We start from the raw sequence: 23282 nt of genomic DNA, 5'->3' as shown, positions 1-23282 counted from the left end.
CCTGCATACATGATGGAAGATCAAGGCTGGTATGTCCAGGTTACTGGATGCTGCTGCACATGTCTGAAAGCAACTGCAATCCAATCTTCAATCCATCCTGACCACTGCCTCCCGATCTCATGACTCATCCCTTCACTGCTACTTGATCACATGTCTGACTTTGCACACCTATCCACCGATGCTCCCATTCATCATACTCCATCTCCAATTCTTCTGGTCCTCCCTACCTCCCATCACATGCAAGTTAACCCTCCTGCTCTCCAACCCCATAAAACCTACAACCTACCATTGTCCTTCTTCCATTGTATACTGGAAAAAGGACAAGGATAATTTGGAAGGTCAGGCATGCATCAGGCTGGATTTTGCCGAGGGGGTGAACACTTGACTGGGCTGGGATTCAGCCCCTTTTAAGCACTGAGGAAGCAAGCCTGAACTTGCCAGTAAGAGCCTGCTTTGGTGTGAGTGGCCTGCGCTTTTCACAACTCTTAGTTGCACAAAAGAATTTTGCACAATTACTGCTTGCTGTTTGTTGTCACTGTGCTTGCCTGATAGCTACCAAGTGCATGCAAGTCATACATGAGGGACCCAGATCACACTTGCATAAGTTTGCATGTGTACAAAGAAGCTGGTCATGTTCAGCAGTTCCACTGTAAGTTCAAGTACACCACATCATGCAGAAAGATTATTCACTACCCAAAGGAATTCCTGGCTCATTTTTATTTTTTACTTTTCAGGAAAGTTATTTTATATCTTTTGAGATTTTTAAAATACGCTTTATTTCACTTTGAAATTTCAAACTCTCTCCTTTCATGGAAAATTTTAAATGCAGATTTATTTCTATTCAAATGGTGTTTAATTTGGCCATAATAGTTTTGGGAAAAGCAGTTCACTGGACTTCCAGGATTTTGACCACCTTCCACAAAGAATAGAAAAAAATGCCATCATTCCTCAGCCCTTTGGTTATAGATGTTTGAAAATGTGTTAGATTCCCCTTTAGGTCTGTTACAAGGAGAATTATAACAACATTTTCTGCAACATTCTAACAAAAAAAGCTTGGTTTGAAGGCTTTGGCAAGCCAGACAATTAACTCATTTTGGACTTTATTTTAAAGAGATTGGCCATAATCTAAAATTACATCTAATTTATAAGGGCTTCATGCAAAGCCATGATAACATCCACAGAATTCGCCTTAATTATCATCTGGGGCATTTAATTTTTTTGTCAAACTTCAGTTTATCTATAGGCATATTTGAACATTTTTGTTTAAATGGTTATTCTTGTTAAATACAAATTGAACAATCTGATGGGAACCAAAGCAGCTGGCAGCTTGCATTCAACAGGAGTGTCTTCAGAAACATCATAAAACATGTTTCTCAATCTGTTCACATACTTGAAAATAGTATTCACTGGAATGATGAGTTGCTTTATAGTGGTCAGTTAAATACTTTGGTGCTGCATGATAAACAAAAACAGAGAGAGGATTAGCTCAAAGTGGAACAAAGCAAAATATGCATTGTGATTTAGTTTTAGATTGTAGGAAAACTTTGTACAGTAAACAATCAACTCTAAGCTCACAGCTGCTACTAACATAGGACATTTTTGCCTCTGTGCAAACCTTACCAATGCATCACAATTTGCAGTGGTGAAGAAATCCAGATCTGCTAATACAAAAGAAGAATTTTCTGCACCAAAATGTAAATAAAATTATCATTCCTGGCCACCTGCAAACATTAGTTAATTTAGCCAAACATTAATTAATTTAGCAAAACATTAAAGAGTTTACAGGATTCTGGCTAATCTATCTTTAATATTGTTGACATTTCTGTTGAGCCAAAGTTCCTTGCACAATGAATCTTATTGGCTGAATTGCTGAACACAGGGAATAATGAAAGAAGTTACACAATTCCATGAATGCAGCATTCAAAGTATGTTTTGCACACTCTCAGGTGCCTTTCCTGACCCTTGAGGAATGCATGTAAGTAGTCTGCATGAAAATCTACCCGGTTAAATTTAGGATGCTAATACTTCAGAGTTCATTTTGATGTACCCTTACAGATGAAGACTGGACAAGGAGCGAAAGAAAGAGCAAGGATCTTATTTTTCATGTTTTTCAAAAATAAATTTCATTCATAATAAAAAAATATATACAAGTACAAAGCAAAAAACACAGTGTGTGACTCTTTACATTTGTAGTAGCATTCAAACTATACATTCAATGTCATTAGTTCTTTTACATTAGTAGTTTTGGCACATTTTTGTGTACATAGCACCATTGCCACTCATGTGGCCCCCTTGGGCTGATACAAACTTTGGTTGCATGAGGGACTTCCACACTGGACCCAGCCCCTCAACATCCAATGGCTGAAGGATCTTAAACTGCAGTGCTTCCCCACAAAGCCTTTGCATTGGCTGCACAGAGCTTCAGTGCATCCCTCAGCACATACTCCTACAGCCTGGAATGTGCCAGTCAGCAGCATTCCCTTCTGGATATATCGTTGTGCTGGAAGACTAGCAAGTTTTGGACAGACTAAAGTGCGTCTTTCACCGAGTTCATGATCTTCCAGCAGCCCTTGACATTCATCTCTGGGAACAGCCCGTATATCCGAGAATCCTCTGCTCTGCAGCTGCTCAGAATGAACTATGACAAGGCACCTTGCATCGTTCTCCAGATCCTCTTTGCAAATACACAGTCTGCAAAGACATACGTGACCGCCTCCTCTTCGCTGCAACTGTCCCGAGGGCAGCGTGTATTCGGAGTGTGATTCTGAAATACAGGGAGGATCTGACAGCAGGGTCCCTCTTACTGCCAGCCAAGCAAGGTCTTGGTGCTTGCTGGTGCGCTCTAGTGATGAGGCATTCTACCAGATGATCTAGACAGTCCGCTCAGGGAACCACCCCACAGGGTCCAATGTATCTTTGTCCTGCAGTGTCTGCAGGATGCTCCGTGCAGACCACTGCCTAATGGACTTGTGATCCAAGGTATTTTTCTGGAGGAATGTTTCAACAAAGTATAGATAGTGCAGCAAAATCCAGCTGACTGCGACACTGCGTGGCAACAAGGCCAGGGTCATCCTTTGCGACACCAAGGACAGGTGGGACCTCAGCATGTAGTGACACTTGGTGCCAACGTACTTTGATTCGAAGCACAGCCTGATGCAGCCACACATGAAGGTTACCATCAGGATAAGGGTGCTGCTGGGTACGCTTTTGCCCCCCATTGTCCATGAACTTGTGCATTGTGATCCATCGGACCCGTTCTATCTTGGATCCCCAGATAAACCTGAAGGTGGCTTGGCTGACCGACAGGGCAGAGGAGCAGGGAATGGGGCACACCTGCACCAAGTACATCAGCACCAAGAGTACCTTGCATCCGATAACCGGGTTTTTACTATTTATTGAGGGGGGCGCCTCTCGTAATTTTTGTTGAACTGCTCCAGTCGTTTTTAATTACACGCCTCAGCCCCTCCAAACCAGATCCCCAGCGCCTTCAAGTAGTCAGACCTGACGATGAAGAGGACAGAGGGCCAGTTGGGCCAGTTGCCAAAGAGCATAGCCTCGCTCTTTTTGCAGTTGACTCTGGCCCCTGATGCCAACTCAAACTGGTCGCAGATGCGGATCAATCTGCGGATTGTACAGGGAGACTTGGATCTGGGTGCCCCCACTGCCTGGCAACATCACCCCTCTGATGCCTGCATCTTTCCTGATGGAGTTGGCAAAGGGCTCAATGCAACACACAAACAAGACAGGGAAGAGTGGGCAACCCTGCCTTACTCCAGGTTTAATGGAGAAGCTATCCATTTCCCACCCATTGATTTGAACTGCACTATAGACAACTGTGTAGAGCAGTCAAATCCAATGCCTGATTCCCTCCCTATAGCCCATTTTGGAGAGCACGTCTATCGTGTACGTGCGCTATATGCTCCCTCCTTAATTTGCCTGACTGCAGTTTTAAACTGTAGGCTGCAAGGACATCTGGGCAAAGGCAACTGGGTCCTCCTTTAAGTAAGTAGAGGCCACCACTCATGTAGTTGTCATTTGACTTTTATTCCACCTGAGGCCTGATTGGGGAATAGCAGTTGCAAATTAGACCCTCTCCTTTTTAAGTACTCTGACTAGCCAATGTTAAAGGCCTGGTTGAGTTTCCATTCTATCAGTTTAACATGGGCTAGCTATTTACTGGTATGCTTTCAGTCTGAGAGTAAATTTTGATCCTTTAATCTTCGACCAATTTGTATTTTCTGTCCATAGTGGTTAGAGGACTGCACTAAATCATCTTGGTGATCTAGCACATTTATATATCAACTGCTGACATCAAGATTCTGGCTTCAGCTGAATCATGAGGCTGAGCAGAGGTTAAGTACATTCTCAGAAGGTGCAAATGAAAATGGGATATAAATCAACTTGCATTATTCTGAAGCACCTTTTAACAAGCAACTAAAATGTAGTGTAGAGAGACTGCAGCTGAAGCCAAGGTTATAAGTGGTGCATATTGTGTAATTTTACATTACAAATACAATTGGCATGCATCTCCCACCCCAACAATCACAAACAAAAGTATTCAAGTCATTAAAATTAACTAATAGAAATGTGGAAGCCTTTTTTTTCCTGAGCCATCAACCTGAGGAAAATGCAGAGACTACCACTGGAACAGAGAGTGTAACCACAGACCACTTTGCTGAATGGAGACTAAACAAGAGTAGTTCAGAATCTGATGAGAGTAGAAGCTTGGATTACAGAGAGAAAGAGGTAGTTTAACACTTTCAGCGATTATGTGTAAGTGAGGGAGAGCATTATTTAAAAATGTTTTTACAATTTTGTGCAAATTAGAGTACAAAAAACTGCAAACAATACTTAGGCTTGAGTAAAAGGTAATTATTTATTAATAGAACGAACTAGGATTAGATAAAACTAGCACATGTCGTCAATCCCAAGGCTAGAGTCTTCTGCAAGTATGAAACATTTCCAAAGAGTATTGCTGTCAATCTGACGCCAGATTAAGGAATATCTTGAGGTAGCTGGACAGGGGTTTGGGAAAGAGGAAGAGTGGAGTTGTTGAGATCCATTCATAAATAGGGAGGAGATCCTGTTGAGAGTGTCAAGAGTTAAGACCTAATTTAACTCTTAATTTAGCTCAAAGGTAATAATCTCCGGATAGGTGCCTAAATCACAGAGAAACTGGCCTAGGAAATGAGAGATGAGGAGCTGTTACATGACTCTAAAGGGTTGGCATGGAGAAGAGGAGTTACTTTCAAGGAACTTTGGTACCACAGAAGAGGAAAAGGTTGCAAAAGTGGATAGGCTCTACCTGAACTGAATGTAACCACTGTCCTGCTGGAAAGGGTAAATGGAAGGTTTCAAACGCTTTAAACAAATATGACAGAATACACCAGCTACAAGAAATAAGTAGCTAGGGAACACAGAGTCAAGCAACAGAAATACAAAAGTATGGTTAAGAATAAAATGGAAGCAAAATTATTGAAAATGCATTTAACTGTCTGTATATCAATGCACAGACTACTAAATAAAACTAGGATATTGGAGGAAGTAAATTGTTGCAAGAAATCAGATAGAATAGGACTTGCAAACATTTGACAAAGGTAATGCAGGAGTAGAAGTTAAATATTGCTGGGCACAATATATTTAGAAATAATAGAGGGCAAAGAGGAGATGGAGTAACTATTTATTAGAGTTAACATAATAGTAGAAGAAATAAAAAGGCACATTAACCAGTAAGATAAAAATAGACATTATAGAGCTAGTGATAAAATACAATGGTCTATAACACACTGACAGTTAGTCAGCGGGTGCATAGAGACCCACCAGCTGACTGCAGAGTGAAACTCAGGAAAGCTCCAGGAGGTCAGATGTGTGTGCATCTAACTTCTCACTCTGTCCCAGACACATCATTCATCTTAACTGGTCTAAAGATCTTAATTCTAATGTATAATTGTGCATTTAATTAGTGAATATCAGTATCATATGATTTTAAATAAATATATTTTTCTCAGTTTTAATTTTTCTTTTCATCTGAGACATGGAAACAGTGAACAGGCATTTTAACAGCATGAGTTATCAGAATGTCATCAGGACAATCCATGGGTAGAACCTTCCATTCCATTGCCTGCAGGCACAGGTTGGGTTCCTGTCCAATGACCTAGAAACTCATTTGCTCCAAAACTGGAGTGTTAGAACAGTGTGACATGCTAATACTTTTTTTCGGAAGTTGCTAAAGAATATCAATTTCAATAGCAATGCCACACCACAGCCAGCACGAGGATGCACAAATGCAACCTTGGAGCTCCCAGCCTTTAAAGGAATCTGCGCAGCACATGCACACCTCAAGTACTATGGTATGAGCAATGACAGAATCAGAGGCAGGAGAAAAGAGGGAATATGCTCGCAGATTCTATGATCATGACCTGAAGATTCCTGTGGAAAAATTTACTCACAAAGAGAGCCCGTATGCTGGGAGAAGGGTAGGCACAAGGCCACCTCAGGCAACAGCTGCCTACAGCTGACTGAGAATGATGTAGGAGCTCACCCCAAGCGAGATATTTCAGTGTATTGAGCAGAACAGGAAGGCTACCATAATCTCAAAGGTAAGAACTCTATACTCTATGTCTTCCTCCACTACACTCCTGGTAGACAGTGACACTCTCTCCCTTCATACCCGTCACTTGCATTTTGATAAAGTCACCCACCCCTCCTCCCCTATATTCCCTGATGGCCAGATACTCATCCTTTCCTCCCCCACCATGACATCCGACAAATAGATCGACACTTGCTCGTTTCTTCGCCCTCCCTGACAGACAGACAGTAAAATTCACCCTCTTTGACTAAGCCAACCATGCCATGGTTCCACCTCCCTGATTTGTCTTACAGTTGGCATACGACCTCCATTGGTCTTTACAGAGACAGGAGACTATACAGATGCTGGAATCTGGAGCAACATACACAAAACACTGGAGGAACTCAGCAGGTCAGGCAGCATCTATGGAAGGAAATAAATGGTCAACGTTTTGGGTCAAGACCCTTCATAAGGACTGGAAAGGAAGAGGGCAGAAGCCAGAATAAGAAGGTTGGCAGAGGGGGAGGAGCACAGGCCGGCAGGTGATTGGTGAGTCCAGGTGAGAGGCGGAAGGTAGGTGGGTGGGGGAGGGGGGAGATGTAAGAAGCTGAAAGGTGATCGGTAGAAGAGGCAAAGGACTGAAGGAGGAGGAATCCAGTAGGAGAGAGCAGTGGACCATGGAATAAAGGGAAGGAGGTGGGGAATAGATGGGCAGGTCATGAGGGCAGGGGAGGGGAAAGAGAAGGGGTGAGGGGGCCACAGGAATGAGGGAAGACAAAGGGGGGAGGGGGGAGAATAGGGGAGGGGTTACCAGAAGTTACTTGAGGTAATTGATGTTGATGTCGCCAGGTTGGAGACTACCAAGGCGGAATATGAGGAGTTGCTCCTCCAACCTGCATCTGGCCTCAATGTGGCTGCAGTGGAGGCCTTAGATGTGTCGGTATGGGAGTGGGATGTGGAATTGAAGTAGGTGGCCACCGAGAGATCCTTATTTCTGCGGCGGACAAAGCAAAGGTGCTCGACAAAGCAGTCACCCAATCTGCGTTGGGTCTCACCGATGTAGAGGAGGCCGCACCAGGAGCACCGGATGCAATAAATGACATCCTCGGATTCATAGGTGAAGCGCTGCCTCACCTGGATGGACTGTCTAGGGCCCTGAATAGTGGTGAGGGAGGAGGTGCAGGGACAGGTGTAGCACTTTGCACTGTTGCAGGGATAGGTGCTGGAAGGGTCATCGGTGGGGAGGGATGAGTGATCATTACAGTCCTCCCATGCTAGAGCACTGACCCTTGTGGAGGAGAGGGCCCTCCTTCCAATGGGCAATGGGTCAGCTGAGCCTCATTCTGAAGGCCGTCGCAGCATGCTTGGAATATGGCTGAGCAATTTTTCAACATCTCTTGCACCTTATTTAAATTATCTTTCTGTCTGAAATGAGTACTGGTCACTCCATACTGCCATGGCATTTTTCTTATTCTTATTATGGCAAGTTCATTGTGCAAAGAGCCCACTCCACCCCCTGAGGTCCATCAATAAGTGGAGGAGGAGGAGGAGGAGGAGAGTGATGTGGCATCACTCCAGCAATCCCTGCTAAATACCAGCTCAAATACTGGCAATGAGAGGGCAGGGCAATGGTTAGAGGGACACAATGCACAAGGGGAAATGCTTGGTACCGATGGACTGCAGTCAGGCAAAAGGAAAGAAGCATCCTGAAAGAAGAGTCTTGATGCAGGATTTTGACCCGAAATGTTGACAATTCCTCCCCCGCTCCCCCCCCCACACAGATACTGCTCCACCCACTGAGTTGCTCCAGCAGATTGTTTATTGCTCCAGATTTCAGCATCTGTAGTCTCCTGTGTCTCCAGAAGGAAACATCTATTGTGTTGACTCACTGGAGGATGATTCCACACAGTAACATTGGCACAAATGAATCAGCTGAGTCATAGACAGACACAGCATGGAAAAAGGCACTTTGGTCCACCAAAGCTGTACCAACCATCTACCGCCGATTTACACCAATCCTAATAGGATCCCATTTTTTTATTCTCCCCATGTTCTCATCAACTCCCTCCAGAGGCATAGATCGAGTGGACAGTCAGAGACTTTTTCCCAGGTCGACAATGGCTAACACGAGGGGACATAATTTTAAGGTGATTGGAGGAAGGTATAAGGGGGATGTCAGGGGTAAGTTTTTTTTACACAGAGAGTGGCGAGTGTGTGGAACGCACTGCCGGCAGAGGTTGTGGGGGCAGATACATTAGGGACATTTAAGAGACTCTTAGATAGACACTGAATGATAGAGAAATGGAGGGCTATGTGGGAGGGAAGGGTTAGATAGATCTTAGAGCAGGGTAAAATGTCGGCACAACATTGTGGGCTGAAGGGCCTGTAATGTGCTGTAGTGTTCTATGTTCTACTTTACCACTCCCCTACAATGGTCAATGAATCTCTCAACTCACATACTTTTGGGATGTAGGAAGAAACCGGTGTGTCTGGGAGAAACCTACACAGTCACAGAGAGAACGTGCAAATTCTACACAGTCAGCGCCGAAGTCAGGCTTGAACATGGATCTCCGCCACGGTGAGACAGCGGTTTGACTAGTTGCTCCACTCTGCTGCCCCAGGACCACAAGAGGGAAGAGGGAATGATTCAGGTGGCTAGAGAGGATACACAGTGAAATGCTTGGTATATTGTCCGGCCTGTCAGACTCAATGCACAAACTGACTCGGCACATGGAGGGATCCACATCAAATATTCCATATGAGGTGATGCCAAACCTCTCTTCTGCTCTGGAAGCAATACACACCTCTGTGCCAGCCATCACGGACACAGTGGCTGGTGAGGTAGGTTTCTGTTTCATGGAGCTGAAGGACATAAAAGATCTTTGTGTCACCCTGGAGTCTCAGAACTTCCAATCAACAGGACTCTCAAGAGACCAGGGGACTCAAGACATTGACACATGGATCCCTGCTAACCAAGGGGCTGCAGCAGATTGTTCTCCAGCACTGTTCGATAGATGGACTCCCTGAACTTGGGAATAGAGTACTGTTTCTTGGATAAGGGCTTTGTTTACCTGTATCCTTAGCTATCTCTCAACCTGTAGATAAAGATGAAGTAAGAGAAAATAAAATAAACCAGAGGTACTGGAAATCTGAAATATTAACAGAAAATGTTGGAAACACTCAGTGGGTCAGGCAACATCTACGGAGAGAGAAAGAGAGTTAATGCTTCAGGGCTGGGACCCTTCATCAAACTGAATAAGGGTCCTGTCTGAAATGCTGAATGTTTTTCTTTCCACAGATGATGCCTGAGCTGCTGAGTTTTTCCATCACTTTCTAATTTCATTTATTAAGTAAAAGGAGTGTCTGAGGAGTACTGAATGGAACTCCTGAAATGCAGACAAAGAACTTGAATTTTGGGTATAACAATCTTGGTGTCTAATATGCTTCTACTATGGATTTCAACATAAAGATGTCTAACTGCAGTGACTGGAGAGAGTACAAGTTTGAGAAGCCATGTAAGGAGCAGATGGCTTTTATCTTTTAATATTGGTTTATCAAGGCAATGTGGCCCTTCAATGAAGAAAGACAATTGTTTCTTCTTTAGAATGAAGGAGTCTTGTAAGTTCCCAGAATACACAATATTGAGCATGAGGGACTTCCCCTGATGGTTGACCACAAGCTGAACATTAAAGAAGGGGAAGTCCTTGCAATTTGTGAAGAGAACCCTGTTTACACCCACAGCTCCACTGATGCAAATCATTTGTTCTGCTTGCAATTTCTGTCTGTGGTGGTGCTGCTTAAGCACCCTTGCAAGTAGTGTCTAAGTACTAAAATGGCAGTCTAACTTCTTGTTGACAGAGAGCAGCTTTGAGTGCCAAGGAGAAAAAAATCAGTAAGTTGCAAGTGAACATGTGAGTGTCTCCTTAAATTAAGCAGCTGCAGAGCAAACAGCATTAAAGAAACCTCTTTGGTCTCTGTGTGTCCAATGACTGGTACTTTTCGGTAAAATGTAACCAATTTCACTTTGGAGGGTGAAAAACAATGTTGCAGTAGGATTGATGTCTCTGGAGATATATCATCACATAATAGCAGGAATCATGGTGAAACTGCCAGTCTGATTTCTAAAGTGATGTTAAATTAACTGGAAATGTTGTTACCATGCTTCCTTCCAGAAATGTGTTTAATTATGTAATTCAGAACAAAAAACTGCATTATGTGATCATATTTCTCAGCCAATATGTAACCAATCATATTAATTGGGGTAGTATACATAGCACCAAACAGTGGAAGAAAAATGAAAAAGAAACAAATTGTGGAAATAAGCAAAAATCAAAGAATAATGATTGTGGGTGATGCTAAACTTCATCGGTCAGAAGAGGGAGATCAAAACAGATGAAGGAATGAAATTCCTATTAGGTTTTCAGACATTCTTTCTGACCCCACATGAAAAAGGTGCAACTGGGGAGGTTTCACATCTGGAGGTAGAAAGAAGGAATGTGTCAGAACTAATAAAGTAAGTAAAAGTAGGTGAATCATTTCAAATAAATTTCAAATACCAGAGTAGAATGCAGTTTAAGATAGTAATTGTGAAGCACATAAGCTTGATAACCCCCAAGGAAATAAGTTGGAAATTGTCTGATTTTGAGGGATTGTGAATAGAATGGACAACAATACTATCAAGCAATATTGTAGAACAAGAGTTGGAAACATCTTAAACAAAAAAAATCTAGGAAAATATGTTCTACAAAGGAAAATCAAACTGAACTCTAATGAGGCACCACAGATGAATAAAGAACTAATGAGAAAATCAAGGAGAAAGAAGGACAGACGGTCTTAGGACGTGGACAGCAGGGGAGAACAAGACAAAGAGACTTGATGAAAAGTTAAAAAATATAATTAGGAAAACAAAGAGGAGCAATTAAATTATATAAAAAAGAACAAGATAATATACTTTACAGGAAAGCAGTGAAGGGAATAGAAACATTAAAGAATGGAGAGCATAAAATCACACACATTTAGAGCTGACTAGCAGAAATGTTAAAATTATTTTGCTTCAATATTTATCTGAGGGATAGGTCAGGTGAACATGAAATCAGAAGGAAAAATCAAAAGTGATAGAATTATATTTAAAATAAAAAACAATTACACTAATTAAGCCAAGAATAAAACTATTGGTTTTGACAGATTATATTTAAGGAGCCCCAGATGAGACAGCAGAGATACATATTTAATATTTCACTAGAAAAATGTACAGTCTCAGAAAACTAAAGTTAAACCTATATTGAAAAAAGGAGATAGAACATGTCCATGGAATTGTAAAATAATTGGCTTAGCACAAATAGTGGGAAAAATAACAGAATTTCTTACTATTAGTCAAAAATATAATAATAAATTGTCCATGTAGATTTCAAAGGGAAAGTCTTGCCATACTCACTAAATTATTTGAGAAGTTAACTTTGAGGGCAAACAAGGATAATACAGTAAATGTAATTTATCTGCAATATGTAAGGCCTTTGATTAGCTGTATAATAATAGACAAATCAGTAAGGTCATAACATATGGTGTCAGGGCACAGGAAACAGAATTAATAGTTAGCTAGCCCATAAGAAAGGGAGCAGAGAACAATTTTAAAGCATAGCTATTCAAAAGGTGGAAAGTCTGACGAGGATCAGTCCAGGGCCACTAGCATTTGCAATTTGTATTATTGACTTTGAATCTGAAATCAAAATGAACTTTCTAAATTTCCAAACAGTGTCAAATTAGAAACAGTCAATATAGAGGAGGATTGCAAAACATTACAAAATTACATGAATAATTTACAGAAGGTTCTAAAAATACTTCAATTCAGATAACTGCGAGGTATCAATTTTGGCAAAAAAATAAGAGGTCAAATATTACTCAGGAAATAAGATTTTAAACAAGTTTAGGAACAATAGGATCTGGAAGTTCAGACACAAATAACTGGAGATCCAGATAAAAAGACTCAAAATCACCTAAACATGCTAGTAAGGTTATTTCTAGAATGGCAGAATTGAAAATTAAAGAAGTTACACTACACTGTTTCAAACATTGGATCAACCACATTTGGAGCATTGTATTCAGTTTTTCTTGCTTCTTATAAAGAGTATGTGGGCTGCAAAAAGGACTTGGAAGTGTAATACCAAAATTGTGAGGTTATATCTATCTGTCAGGAAAGGATGCACAGGGGTGTGTATCTTTATCTTTGTAGAATGGAAAGCTGAGGGGTGACCTAATGCATGTCTTTAAAATTATGAAAGGTTTTGATAGAATTGACACAGAGAGAGTGTTTCTACTTTTGGGAAGGTCAAAACTAAAGGCTTTCAATGTAAGGTAGTCAGCAAGAAATCAATCACTGAATTTGTGAGTAACATTCATCCAGAGAGGAATGAGAATGTGCAACTTTCTACCAGAGGACATACTGTACAGATGCAATTATGGAAAAGATGGGAATGGAAGAGAAAATTATGTGGATAGAATTAGTTGAAGAAGGATGGAAGGAAGCTGACAGGAGCATAAATGGACTGGTTGGGACAAAAAGATCATTTATTTTGCTGTGTTATATGCAAGCATGCACTTCCATTGAACATTTAGTGAATACAAATTCCTAGATTCCTTTTACCTAAATCCAAATAGGAAAATTGCTGTAGTATTTCAGTGGTCTATGCCTCCTCAATGCTGAGATCCAACACAGTAACCTTTGTTTCAAATACACCTTCTTTTGCACTGAATAAATACGTTAAATTATGGTTATGCCTTGTTTTAATTTTAGCTGTTGAAAATTACAATCAGTATCACATCACAAGGTATTCTAATGTGATTCAATATAGAGTAGTAATGAGAATGTAAAATTATACTTGTTATTTGAAACAGTGTTAGTATCACAACCTTTTATGCAGGTTGTGTTACTAAATGGTGGCTGGTTTTGAATCAATCCATCAATGGAGATCTCAAGTATAGCATCACAAAAAGCAGTGCATTTTCCAAATCAAGACAGGTAATCTCTACTAGGATGACAACATTTATTTCTCCCAGTATAAATATAAAACTGAAGATAACAGCCTGGAAAATATGAAGGAGCCTCACAGGCACTGGAGGAGGGAGGTGGAGATGATTACTGGGAAAGACTGTGGTGTGCAGAGAGAATCCATTGGGATTTGGGACTGGTGATAGGATTCCAGAAGAAAGGCAGCAATAGGGAAGGGTGGGCTTGATGTTGGGGTGAGGAAGGGAGTGCAGGGCTGGGAGATTGATCAGGGGTACGGATAGAAGAGCTGCAGACACATTAGCTGAAGTGGTGTCGGGAAATTTAAGGAGGAAATCTGAAGGGGCATTAGGGCACTTGCAGTGAAAGGGATGAAGAATTATGAAGGAACCTACCTTGAGGAAGGTCAGTACCTTGGACTGCCCTGCAACAGCCAAAGACAGGGGTGTAGGTTTTCACCTAATGTCAAAGCATGCCTCAACCCAGCAGCTAAGGTCAGTTTCAGCACCTGAACACCATTCCGCTATCAGACCTTGATCTAGTCATCCAGACAAACATTGTTCATGATTTGAAATCACTGCTCATGCCTAACAGCCTTTTAGGCACGAAGGACCTGGATAACATATCTAAAATCAGGCTTCTCTCTCTCATACACGCACACGCACACACCATCCAATTGCACTTAGCAGTTAAGTTTTTGGCGATATTCATTTGTATAAGATAGAACAATATTGTGCCGAGTAAAACAATTTCTTGGTCGACATGTTTTTAAGAACTATTATCAGCTTTATTTTTGATAACCTTTAGTGCTTTTTCTACCATTTGTTGTTTCATCTCAGATTTTTAACAACTACTTTCTTGTTTCTACCACAGACTTATTCAGGCTGAAAGTTAAATATCAATATTTATAAGGCAAATTCACAATTGAAATTAAATTTGTTACCTCACTAATGAAGGTCTTTGCAGTACGTGGGTTGAGAAAAAGTAGGGCTCTTCGAAGCATGTCTCGAAAACGGCTGAGCTCATCGAATCCAAGTGTAGAGAAAAGACCAGTGAACATATTACTTATGCTGGTCTCTACTTTTTGAAGTGAAACCTCTATTCCCTGCTGACCAGCTTGACCCAAAAATTCTTGAATACCACGAATGTCTGTTTAAATGATCAAAAAAGATTAAGTGTGAGAATTCATTTGGGTCATTGATTAACTGTTAAAAGAAATTTAGTTGTCTTATAAACAGCTTTATGATCTTGTTGCATGCAATATCTGCAAGCATCCACCATTCATATAAACACAAAAACAATAACTATACATCTTAAATATTCTTAATTAATTAATGGCTTAATTAATGGTGGTACAAGCTAATGAAGTTGAAATGTTTTCAATTCCTCTTATTGTTTAAATTCATATGGCAGATGAACTTATTAACAGTAAATTAAAGAACAACTGGTAATTTGGTGGTGGTAGAGGTGATGCTATTTACAAGTGTCCATAATGGAAAATAAATTTGCTCGGCACTTGTTTTCCAAATGGTGCATTCTCATGTTGGCAGTATAATGATGCCAGCTTTGAAGACATTTAAGCCAACAAATCAGAGATCAGCTGTGATAATCACAGCTTAGTACTTTAACAAGCAGCCAATTTCTCCAGAAAGAACAAACCAATCATTAATGCAGATATGCTACCTAGCAATATGAGAAATTTAGCGACAAAACTATGCGACAGCACTTCCTATGTGTAGTAGATACTGGGAGTAATAATCAGCTCAGCAGTACACCCCCTGCTCCTACAATCTGCATATTCAGCGGGGTTTCCTGTGAGCTATTTAGTATATTGGTTTACATGTTTGTGCTAAATTATTTCTTGTGCTACTTTATTGCAGTTGATAATCCATGTAAAACAAATTAGCTAGGAACTGCATCAAAATCTGATGCAAACATGATAACCAGATGCTAAAGGGAGCGCCCAAAGGAAATGAAATCCCGAAGAACACATTCATGAAGAGATATCCAATCGAGTAATTGCAATAAAGGATAATTTCACATCAAAAGAACCATTTACAAGAAAATTGCCTTCAACTACCAGCAAGGAAAGTTCTGCCTTAAGAATAGGAAAGGTTCAACAAAACCAAAACAAATCAGGTAATTTTCTTTCCTTTTATGAGATGGTGGGCATGTCACATTATTATACCGTAATATCCTTTGCTCCTTGATTAATATGCCCATCCTGAATGCAGCAAAATGTCGCAGCAGATGCTGAATGCAGAAGCATAATCTGATATGGGAATCTATGAGAATCACATCAAAATCTCTATGGTGTTTTGCACCCACAGTGCTGGGTGACTAGTTTTTGCATCTCCCACCTCAATCCATTACATTAATTCTGATATGTTATCCTATACAATTGGTAAGGCAAGCCACAGAATTTCTACATTAGAAATATAGAGAAGGAGAGGAAGGTTATGTTCCTTCAGATTCACACATCACTGAAGGTTCCCATAAAATCAAAGTATCATACTTCCCATGTGACAAGTTTTACTTTTCATTTATTTCATCTTTTGTATTAAATGCAGCCATCTGAATTGTTGAGTTCTGGTATTATCCCATAGAAAAGATAACGTAGCCATTAGCTCTGAAACATACTTTGCTAAAACATACATCAAACAAACAACTTCAAACAGAAATATTATGGGAGTTTTAGATCAATATCAATGCCATAAGTTCCTTATATTATTTGTATTTGACAATTAGAAGGCAAATAAGATCATGTTGTTACCATATGCATCATCGTAGAAGATCATGAACTTCTGCCAGGAAAATTCAGTGATTACTTTAAGGATGACTTCATTGAAATAATCAGGAGGGCGTACAGAGAGTGTGTAATCATTGCTTCTAGTATTCCTTGCGATAGAACATTGCGAGCGTGGAGTTCCAGCTGGTGTTCGTTGAATATAGAGGTGAGGAATATGCATTCCATCCGCAAAAGACTGAAGTGAGGCAGAAGGTGCGCAGCCAGTGGAACTGACAAGAGCCAAAATCCCTTGTGACACAAGGTCACAGGCTGAAAAAAAAATTATGTTAATGTAATCAACAACAAATAACTACAATTGCACTTACTTATTGCCTTAAACACAGAGCAATATCCTAAGGTGGTCCAACAGAGTTCTGAGCCAAAGGAAGAGAAATTTTGTGTGAAGGGCTGGGTCTCAGAGGACACCCGATGACCTGGAAGGGGGAGGGGGTGGAGGGGTGGAGTACTTTAGAAAATGACTTCAGGACATCCTGAGATAAGTAGCTAATGGTCATGATGAAACTGCCATTAAAACTTCAGAAGAAATTGTCCAAGAAGAGGTAAGCATTTTACAGTATCAGCTAAAACTGCAGTCATGAGTGCATTTAATCTTGAAGAATTTAGTAAATTGCAGCATTAAGTGTAGGAGCCAGGATTCCTGGATGAGATGAGGTCGGAGTCCAAAATTGAGTGGTGAGTGATAAGGGAGAGGGCAAGGGCTCTGCATTATCATGGGGTAGGACCTTAGGGAGATATTTTGCTTAACTGGAAAGTGGAAGGATGCAATTAGAAAATTGAGTAATCTTTTACCTTGGAAGAATGAAATCCATGATCTTTTCTCCAATGTCAAGATGATAGTGTAAAGATGGGGCTGACTGATTTAGTAAAAGAGAAAAGAGACTGGTTCCAGCATCTGCAGTCTCTTGCATCTCCATAATAAATTGTGGGTCAAAGTCTTAGCTATATCAAAAGTGTTACAATCAAGTTGGGAGAGTGTTTTTAAAGAGACAGCATGTAGAGAGGACAGGAGAGCAATGTATTTGCCACTGATTGGATTAGGGGTGACATAAGTAATTCAGAAGAAGGAGTGGCACAATATTAATAGAAGTGATAATATAATGGAGATTTTAAATGAGAGGTGGGATGGTTGGTATGAGGTAAGGTGCTCATGCATAGGTGAATACTTTAAGACATGGCTTGCTGTTAAGTACAACATCTCCAAATCCCTTTTGTACTTCACCTCCCCACAACCTCCCACCCACCCACCAATGTTAAAGCCTGAGGACTAGGAGGTGTGATGGAATAAGTTCCTCTGAGATAGCACATTGTCAATTTGGACAGCCACCAGACAACATCCAGGTTTAAAAGCAATAATGGAGAGGGCATAGTTCAGTGAAAGCTTGGAACAAAGTTGCTTTGTTAATCTTCCTTTCAAACCTTTTCAACCACCCAACTAACTTTTTATTAAGTCATTTGCTGATGCACCATAACTGTACTGTGAAGCAGGTTTTTATTAGTAACATCAAGGCAGTGTGTCAAGCCTGTTCCATTATTCATTGAGATCATGACTGATCTGTATTGTAACTTCATCCACCTGCCTTCTCTTCATATCTCTGAATACTCTGTTTTAAGATAATTAATTGGACTGGCACCTGCTTCTTTTACACCAGTCTTCATATGATGAAGTTTCATAAATTCTCACTTGAATGACCTGGTTCTAACTTGAAGATCATGTTTCCTTCTCTGAGCTCTCCCAAGGAGTAAAACATTACATTTTGTCCATCCAACTGATTTATTTCAAAACCCTAAAAATGTCAATCTATGCAACCATTAATCTTCTATATTCCATGGAAACCAAGCCTAGTTTGTAATCTCTCTTCCCATTTTAACTCTTGGAACTCTGGTAACTTTGTGATGACTTGCATTGGATTCATTCCAACGTCATTTTATTGTACTTAAGACATGGTATCAGATCTGCACACAATTCCAGATGTGATCTAACCAGTGGTTTGAACAGCTTGAGCAAACCAATTTCCCTTTTATATTCCAGCTCTCTGTGCACAAGGGCTAATGTTCCAATAGACTTTATGATTTTCTTGTGCTTCACCAATATATTTAAGAAATCTGTGTACATTGACTACAAATCTATTTACACCTCCACTATTCACACATTCTCATGTTTTAAGGATAATCATTTCTATCTATTTTTGACCCATACCGGTTACATTTACCTGTGTCCAAATTCATTTTACATTAGTTTGCCTATTCAATCATAGATTTATACACATTCATACTTTAGTTGCTATGATATCAATTTTTGTGCCATCGAATAAGCCAAATTTTTAGTTTATTGGATTATCCAAGTCATTAATAAATGAAAATGAATAATTAAGGCTCAGTACAAATCCTCGTAGAACACCTTAGGTTTGATTTTAATACCCAAAAAAAATGTAGAATAGGGTATGTCTGGTTATAAATAACAACACTTCTTTAAAATATCAAATATGAACCAACCTGTCATCAAGCTCCACCCTTTTGGGTTTATAAGACACAAAACCAACTTCCAGGAGACAGGGTAGCAAATTAGATATTTCATTGAGTTCTGATATATACCCTGTTCTACAAGCTTATGTGTGATCTACTGGGTTCCTCAGGCTTTGGGAAACCTGGAAGTTGGAAGAAGCAAGGTCATCTTGAGGAAGGGGAGTGCTTTTACAGAACTAGTTTTGTTTAAGCAGCACTATTGCACTCTGGATCACAAACTCCCCTGTCCAATCCCAAATCAGATCACCGACATACAAAGATATACCAGGTTAAGGAATGCTGACCACCCCACTTTGACATTAGGTATGCAATATCAGAAACTTCCACATCCCTGAGAGTCTTTGATCAGACCTATCTGCTCCAATGGCCCATTTCAGAATCTTCCCCACCAATCTAAAATCTTAACCTGTTAATCAGGGTGACATCTGGGCAAGAATCTGTGAGGGAGAAAAGATATGCTGTGAATTTAAAACTCCCAGGCTCTTGCCTCTCTCCATTCCTGTTAATATCCAGGCTCAATAGTCACTGCCTTCCAACTTTATATAAATCATATTTTCTTGCTTATGTTAACAAGTGAGTTTCAGCCCTTGAATCATTATTAGTTTGTCTGAATGCCTGGTATATCATCCTCTTCCTTTGCTGTGAAAACTGACACAAAATATTAAAGATGCAATTTAAAGAAGCTTATTTTTGTTACATCCTTCAATTCATCACACTTTTTTGCTGTTGCAAATGTAACCGTAGGCTAAGGTTATGTTGTCACATTTGCCTTGATGCTAAGCAGTTTTAGATCCAGATAAATCCAAATGTCATAACTAGTTTCAAATTCAAATCAGCTTTTGCCATGTTTCATGTTGTAACCAGAGTAAATGATCTGCTTTTAATATAGGCAAAAATGCATTGTTAATTAACAACACATAAATACACACACATAAGTATATATGTGCCTTTAGTTAACGCTGCATATCTATCAAATTTATATACATATATTTACACAGAGTAGCTCCAACAATAATCAAGCAGCTCACACCATCTTGAACAAAGAAGCCATTTGATTTACATCTAATCCTCCAGCTAAACATTCACTCTCTCCATCGTGGATGCAAAGTACACCATCTACGAAATGCACAGCCGTTACTACCCGATGCTACTTCAACAACATATCCTGAACCCATTGCCTCTATAACCAAGAACCTCAAGAGCAGTAGCTATATTTGAATAATACCACATGCAAGTTCGCCTTCGAGTATATTTTAAAAATTTTAAAAAAAATTTTATTTACAGCGTGGCAAAAGGCCCTTCCGGCCCAACGAGTCTGCGCCGCCCATTTTAAACCCCCAAATTAACCTACCCGTACGTCTTTAGAATGTGGGAGGAAACTGGAGCACCTGGAGGAAACCCACGCAGACACGGGAGAACGCACAAACTCCTTACAGACAGCGATGGGAATCGAACCCCTATCGCTGGCGCTGTAATAGCGTTGTGCTAACCTCTACGCTACCATGCCGCCTGACTATACTGGCCTGACTTTGAAATAAAGCGCTGTTTCTACACTATCACCTTTATTTTCACTGGTTCTAAGTTCTGTAACTCTCTACCCAAAAGTACTGTTGAAGGGTTACCTTTACCAGAAGGACAGTAGCAGTTCAAGATGACAGCTCACCATCACCTTCTCAAATACAATTAAAGGTGGACAATAAATGCTGGCCTTATCAGCTATTCTCTTATTCTGAAAATGTATGAGAAAAACATGTGAGCTCCTCCCTCTTTTTAAAAAAATTTAACTTCAACAACATATTGTTCTATTCCAATCTCATTGGATTGCTATGTCATAACATAAAAAAAATTGTTAATGAATTATATATCTATTGTTGTAGAACTTTTCAAGATTATCAGCGATCAAAGTCTGTCATACTAACCCTCTGATTCTTTTGAAGGTGAATTAAATATCTGAGACTAGAAGCAGCCATGTATCCTGTCTCAAGCTATCTTTTTTTCCTCCTTTTTTCTCTTGCTTATCAATGTTCCAGTATGTATTGCTTCTAGTGGTCCACTAATGAAATATGGTAATGTTACTCATCGACTTTGTTCTTAATCCCCTGCAAAATGTCAATTAAGGCAAGTAGGAAAAGTAAGTATTCACTTCTAACTATCTTCCTTTGGTAAATAAGCAAAAGGAATTGGGTTATAAATATTTCTAAACTGGCATGATTAAAAATGTAAACTATAGGTCAGGGAGCTGAACATGCATGAAATTGGAAATGGTTCCATGGTGCCTGACCAATTTGACTGGAGGGAGATACAAAAAGCTTTACATTGAGTTGCAGGCAGCCAATAACCATGTTGTTGCAGTTCACTTTTTGTTGCAGAGCAAAACTGATTAGGTAATTGGCACCTGGCTATAAGGTAAGTTGTGTTTGTGGCAGATGATGCAGAAAGCTGAAGGATATAAGTAAGTTGCAGAGCAGAATATTCTTGCAGTTCCTCAAGTATCATTGCTCCTCCTCACACTAAAACAATCTTCAGAAAACATAAAGAAGTATTGTGTCTTGAGACTTAGATTGGTCCCTCCAGATGGAGAAATGGTATTGACATGTGCTCCCAGAATGTTATAACTGCATACTTTCAACTCATGTAGTTCCCACATCCTACTGCTTGCTTGCTTGGGAGTAATAGATTTGCAAAGTGCGTTCAGCAAAGTAAATGAATGTGCAAGATCTCTGCCATTCTTGCAGCTGCTGGAAATCCATTTTCAGATGAGAAATGAATGGCCATCTATGGAAAGTCTCATTTCTACTTTCAAAATAAACCCAGAACTCTTAAGGACTAAATGCATTGTTTGTTCCAAGTATTTTGTGTTTATTTTCTCAGCAATATTGTTATAAAGCTGTTGTTGCTTGGACATCCATCACATCTCTACTCCCTAATCAACCACGTCATTCTTCCATTGAAATGTAAAGTATCAATTAGGCATGCACACTTCACCACTTGAACAACTAGCATCTCCTAAACTATTTTTTTTCATTTGTGGGTTCACTATCAACCAATGCTGCTGCTAAAGCTAAATGATCCTGCAAAAGGCCAACTGTTGTAAGCTAATCTTGGCCTTTAGCTGTAATTTATTTTCATTCAGAGAATTTTCTTTCTCTTCAGGTTGCTAATTATTATGTTTTTTAATATTTTACATTTGTTGTAATATCCTTCACAATCATGTTTTCATTAAATTTTAATTGATTAAGAATTGAGATCCAATTTTAGATTTGTGTGAATAATTGTTATTTTTCAACTCCATAATTTAGAAGAATAGTTAAATAAGGGCATAGGTTATGTATTTCAGATTAAATTTCATTAAATTAAACTATAAATGATATCCTGAATGATTACTGATCGAATGAAATGTTGATTTTTTATAAAATAGCTCTGTGTGATACCGTGTCATAAGACATAATGCTCAAAAAATCATGTTTTAGCTGTTCCAATGCATTGTGTAATGAGATTAGAAGATGCATTGAGGGTGAATCTGGGTACACATCATAAAATTTAGCATTCACAAGCCAGAATACTTTATTCAATCAATCTCAGTATTTAGTAGAATAATTCAAATATTGCTCCACATCAGGACACCAAAAATAATCGTAACTCAATTATTCTCATTTACAATGTTTTACCTTCTGATTGACACATCGGTGGGGTTTCTGTAATTATTCCACCAAAAGTACACTGGATGTGGAAAAATTCCTGCAGCAATTCATGCACCTGTCACATGAGTACTCCACCACCGTTCAGAGTTACTCAGTCACTATCAAGTACACCAAATGGTTACATTTGTTTCAAAATGAATCTGTCAGAAGCTCTTGCAGAATAAACTGTACTAATAAGAGATGCACTCAGTGAAATCAACTCTGGCTTACAGTGAAGAATAAATCAATTGATCATCAATGTTATAAATCTCTGATGGAAAATGTGCAGCAGATCTAGAGTCACAGTATGATGAAAAAAAGAATTTAATATAATTTTTCAGAAAAAATATTTTGACTTATGGATAGATAACACATGAGCTGACAATGGCATTTATATTCTACATTCAGAGAAACTGGTCAACTTACAATGAAATGCTGGAGGAATTTTCTTTTCCCTTTTCAACAAAATAAAGTAATAAACATCCTTTAGATTATTTGCTATTCGACCAAAAACAAAATTTATTGTCAGTGTAGACATCCTCGAATACGTTTATCCTTCTTGCCAGGCCAATTCAGCAATCTCACTGACAGAGATTACTTTCATTCATTCACAGAATCACAGAATGGTTACAGTAACAGAAGGAGGCAGTTCATCCTATTTGAGCCTATACTGATCCAATGCAAGATTTTGAACAATTC

At 39.6% G+C, this 23282-nt stretch overlaps 1 protein-coding gene across 1 annotated transcript in view; it reads right to left on the bottom strand.

Moving 5' to 3' along the window:
- The window catches only part of LOC127569513 (glutamate receptor ionotropic, delta-2-like), a 317851-nt gene that overhangs the window by 119814 nt on the left and 174755 nt on the right, over positions 1 to 23282 (bottom strand). Inside the window, exons 3-4 of the mRNA XM_052014230.1 lie at positions 16345 to 16629; positions 14515 to 14720 (exon numbers count right to left, since the gene is read on the bottom strand). Of these exons, the coding sequence (XP_051870190.1) occupies positions 14515 to 14720; positions 16345 to 16629 (491 nt within the window). The remainder of the gene's footprint in view (positions 1 to 14514; positions 14721 to 16344; positions 16630 to 23282) is intronic.

Source organism: Pristis pectinata, chromosome 4 (assembly GCF_009764475.1).
Source record: "Pristis pectinata isolate sPriPec2 chromosome 4, sPriPec2.1.pri, whole genome shotgun sequence".
Taxonomy (NCBI): Eukaryota; Metazoa; Chordata; class Chondrichthyes; order Rhinopristiformes; family Pristidae; genus Pristis; species Pristis pectinata.
The sequence above is the reverse complement of the archived record's forward strand: the minus strand, read 5'-3'. Positions and strand labels throughout refer to the sequence as shown.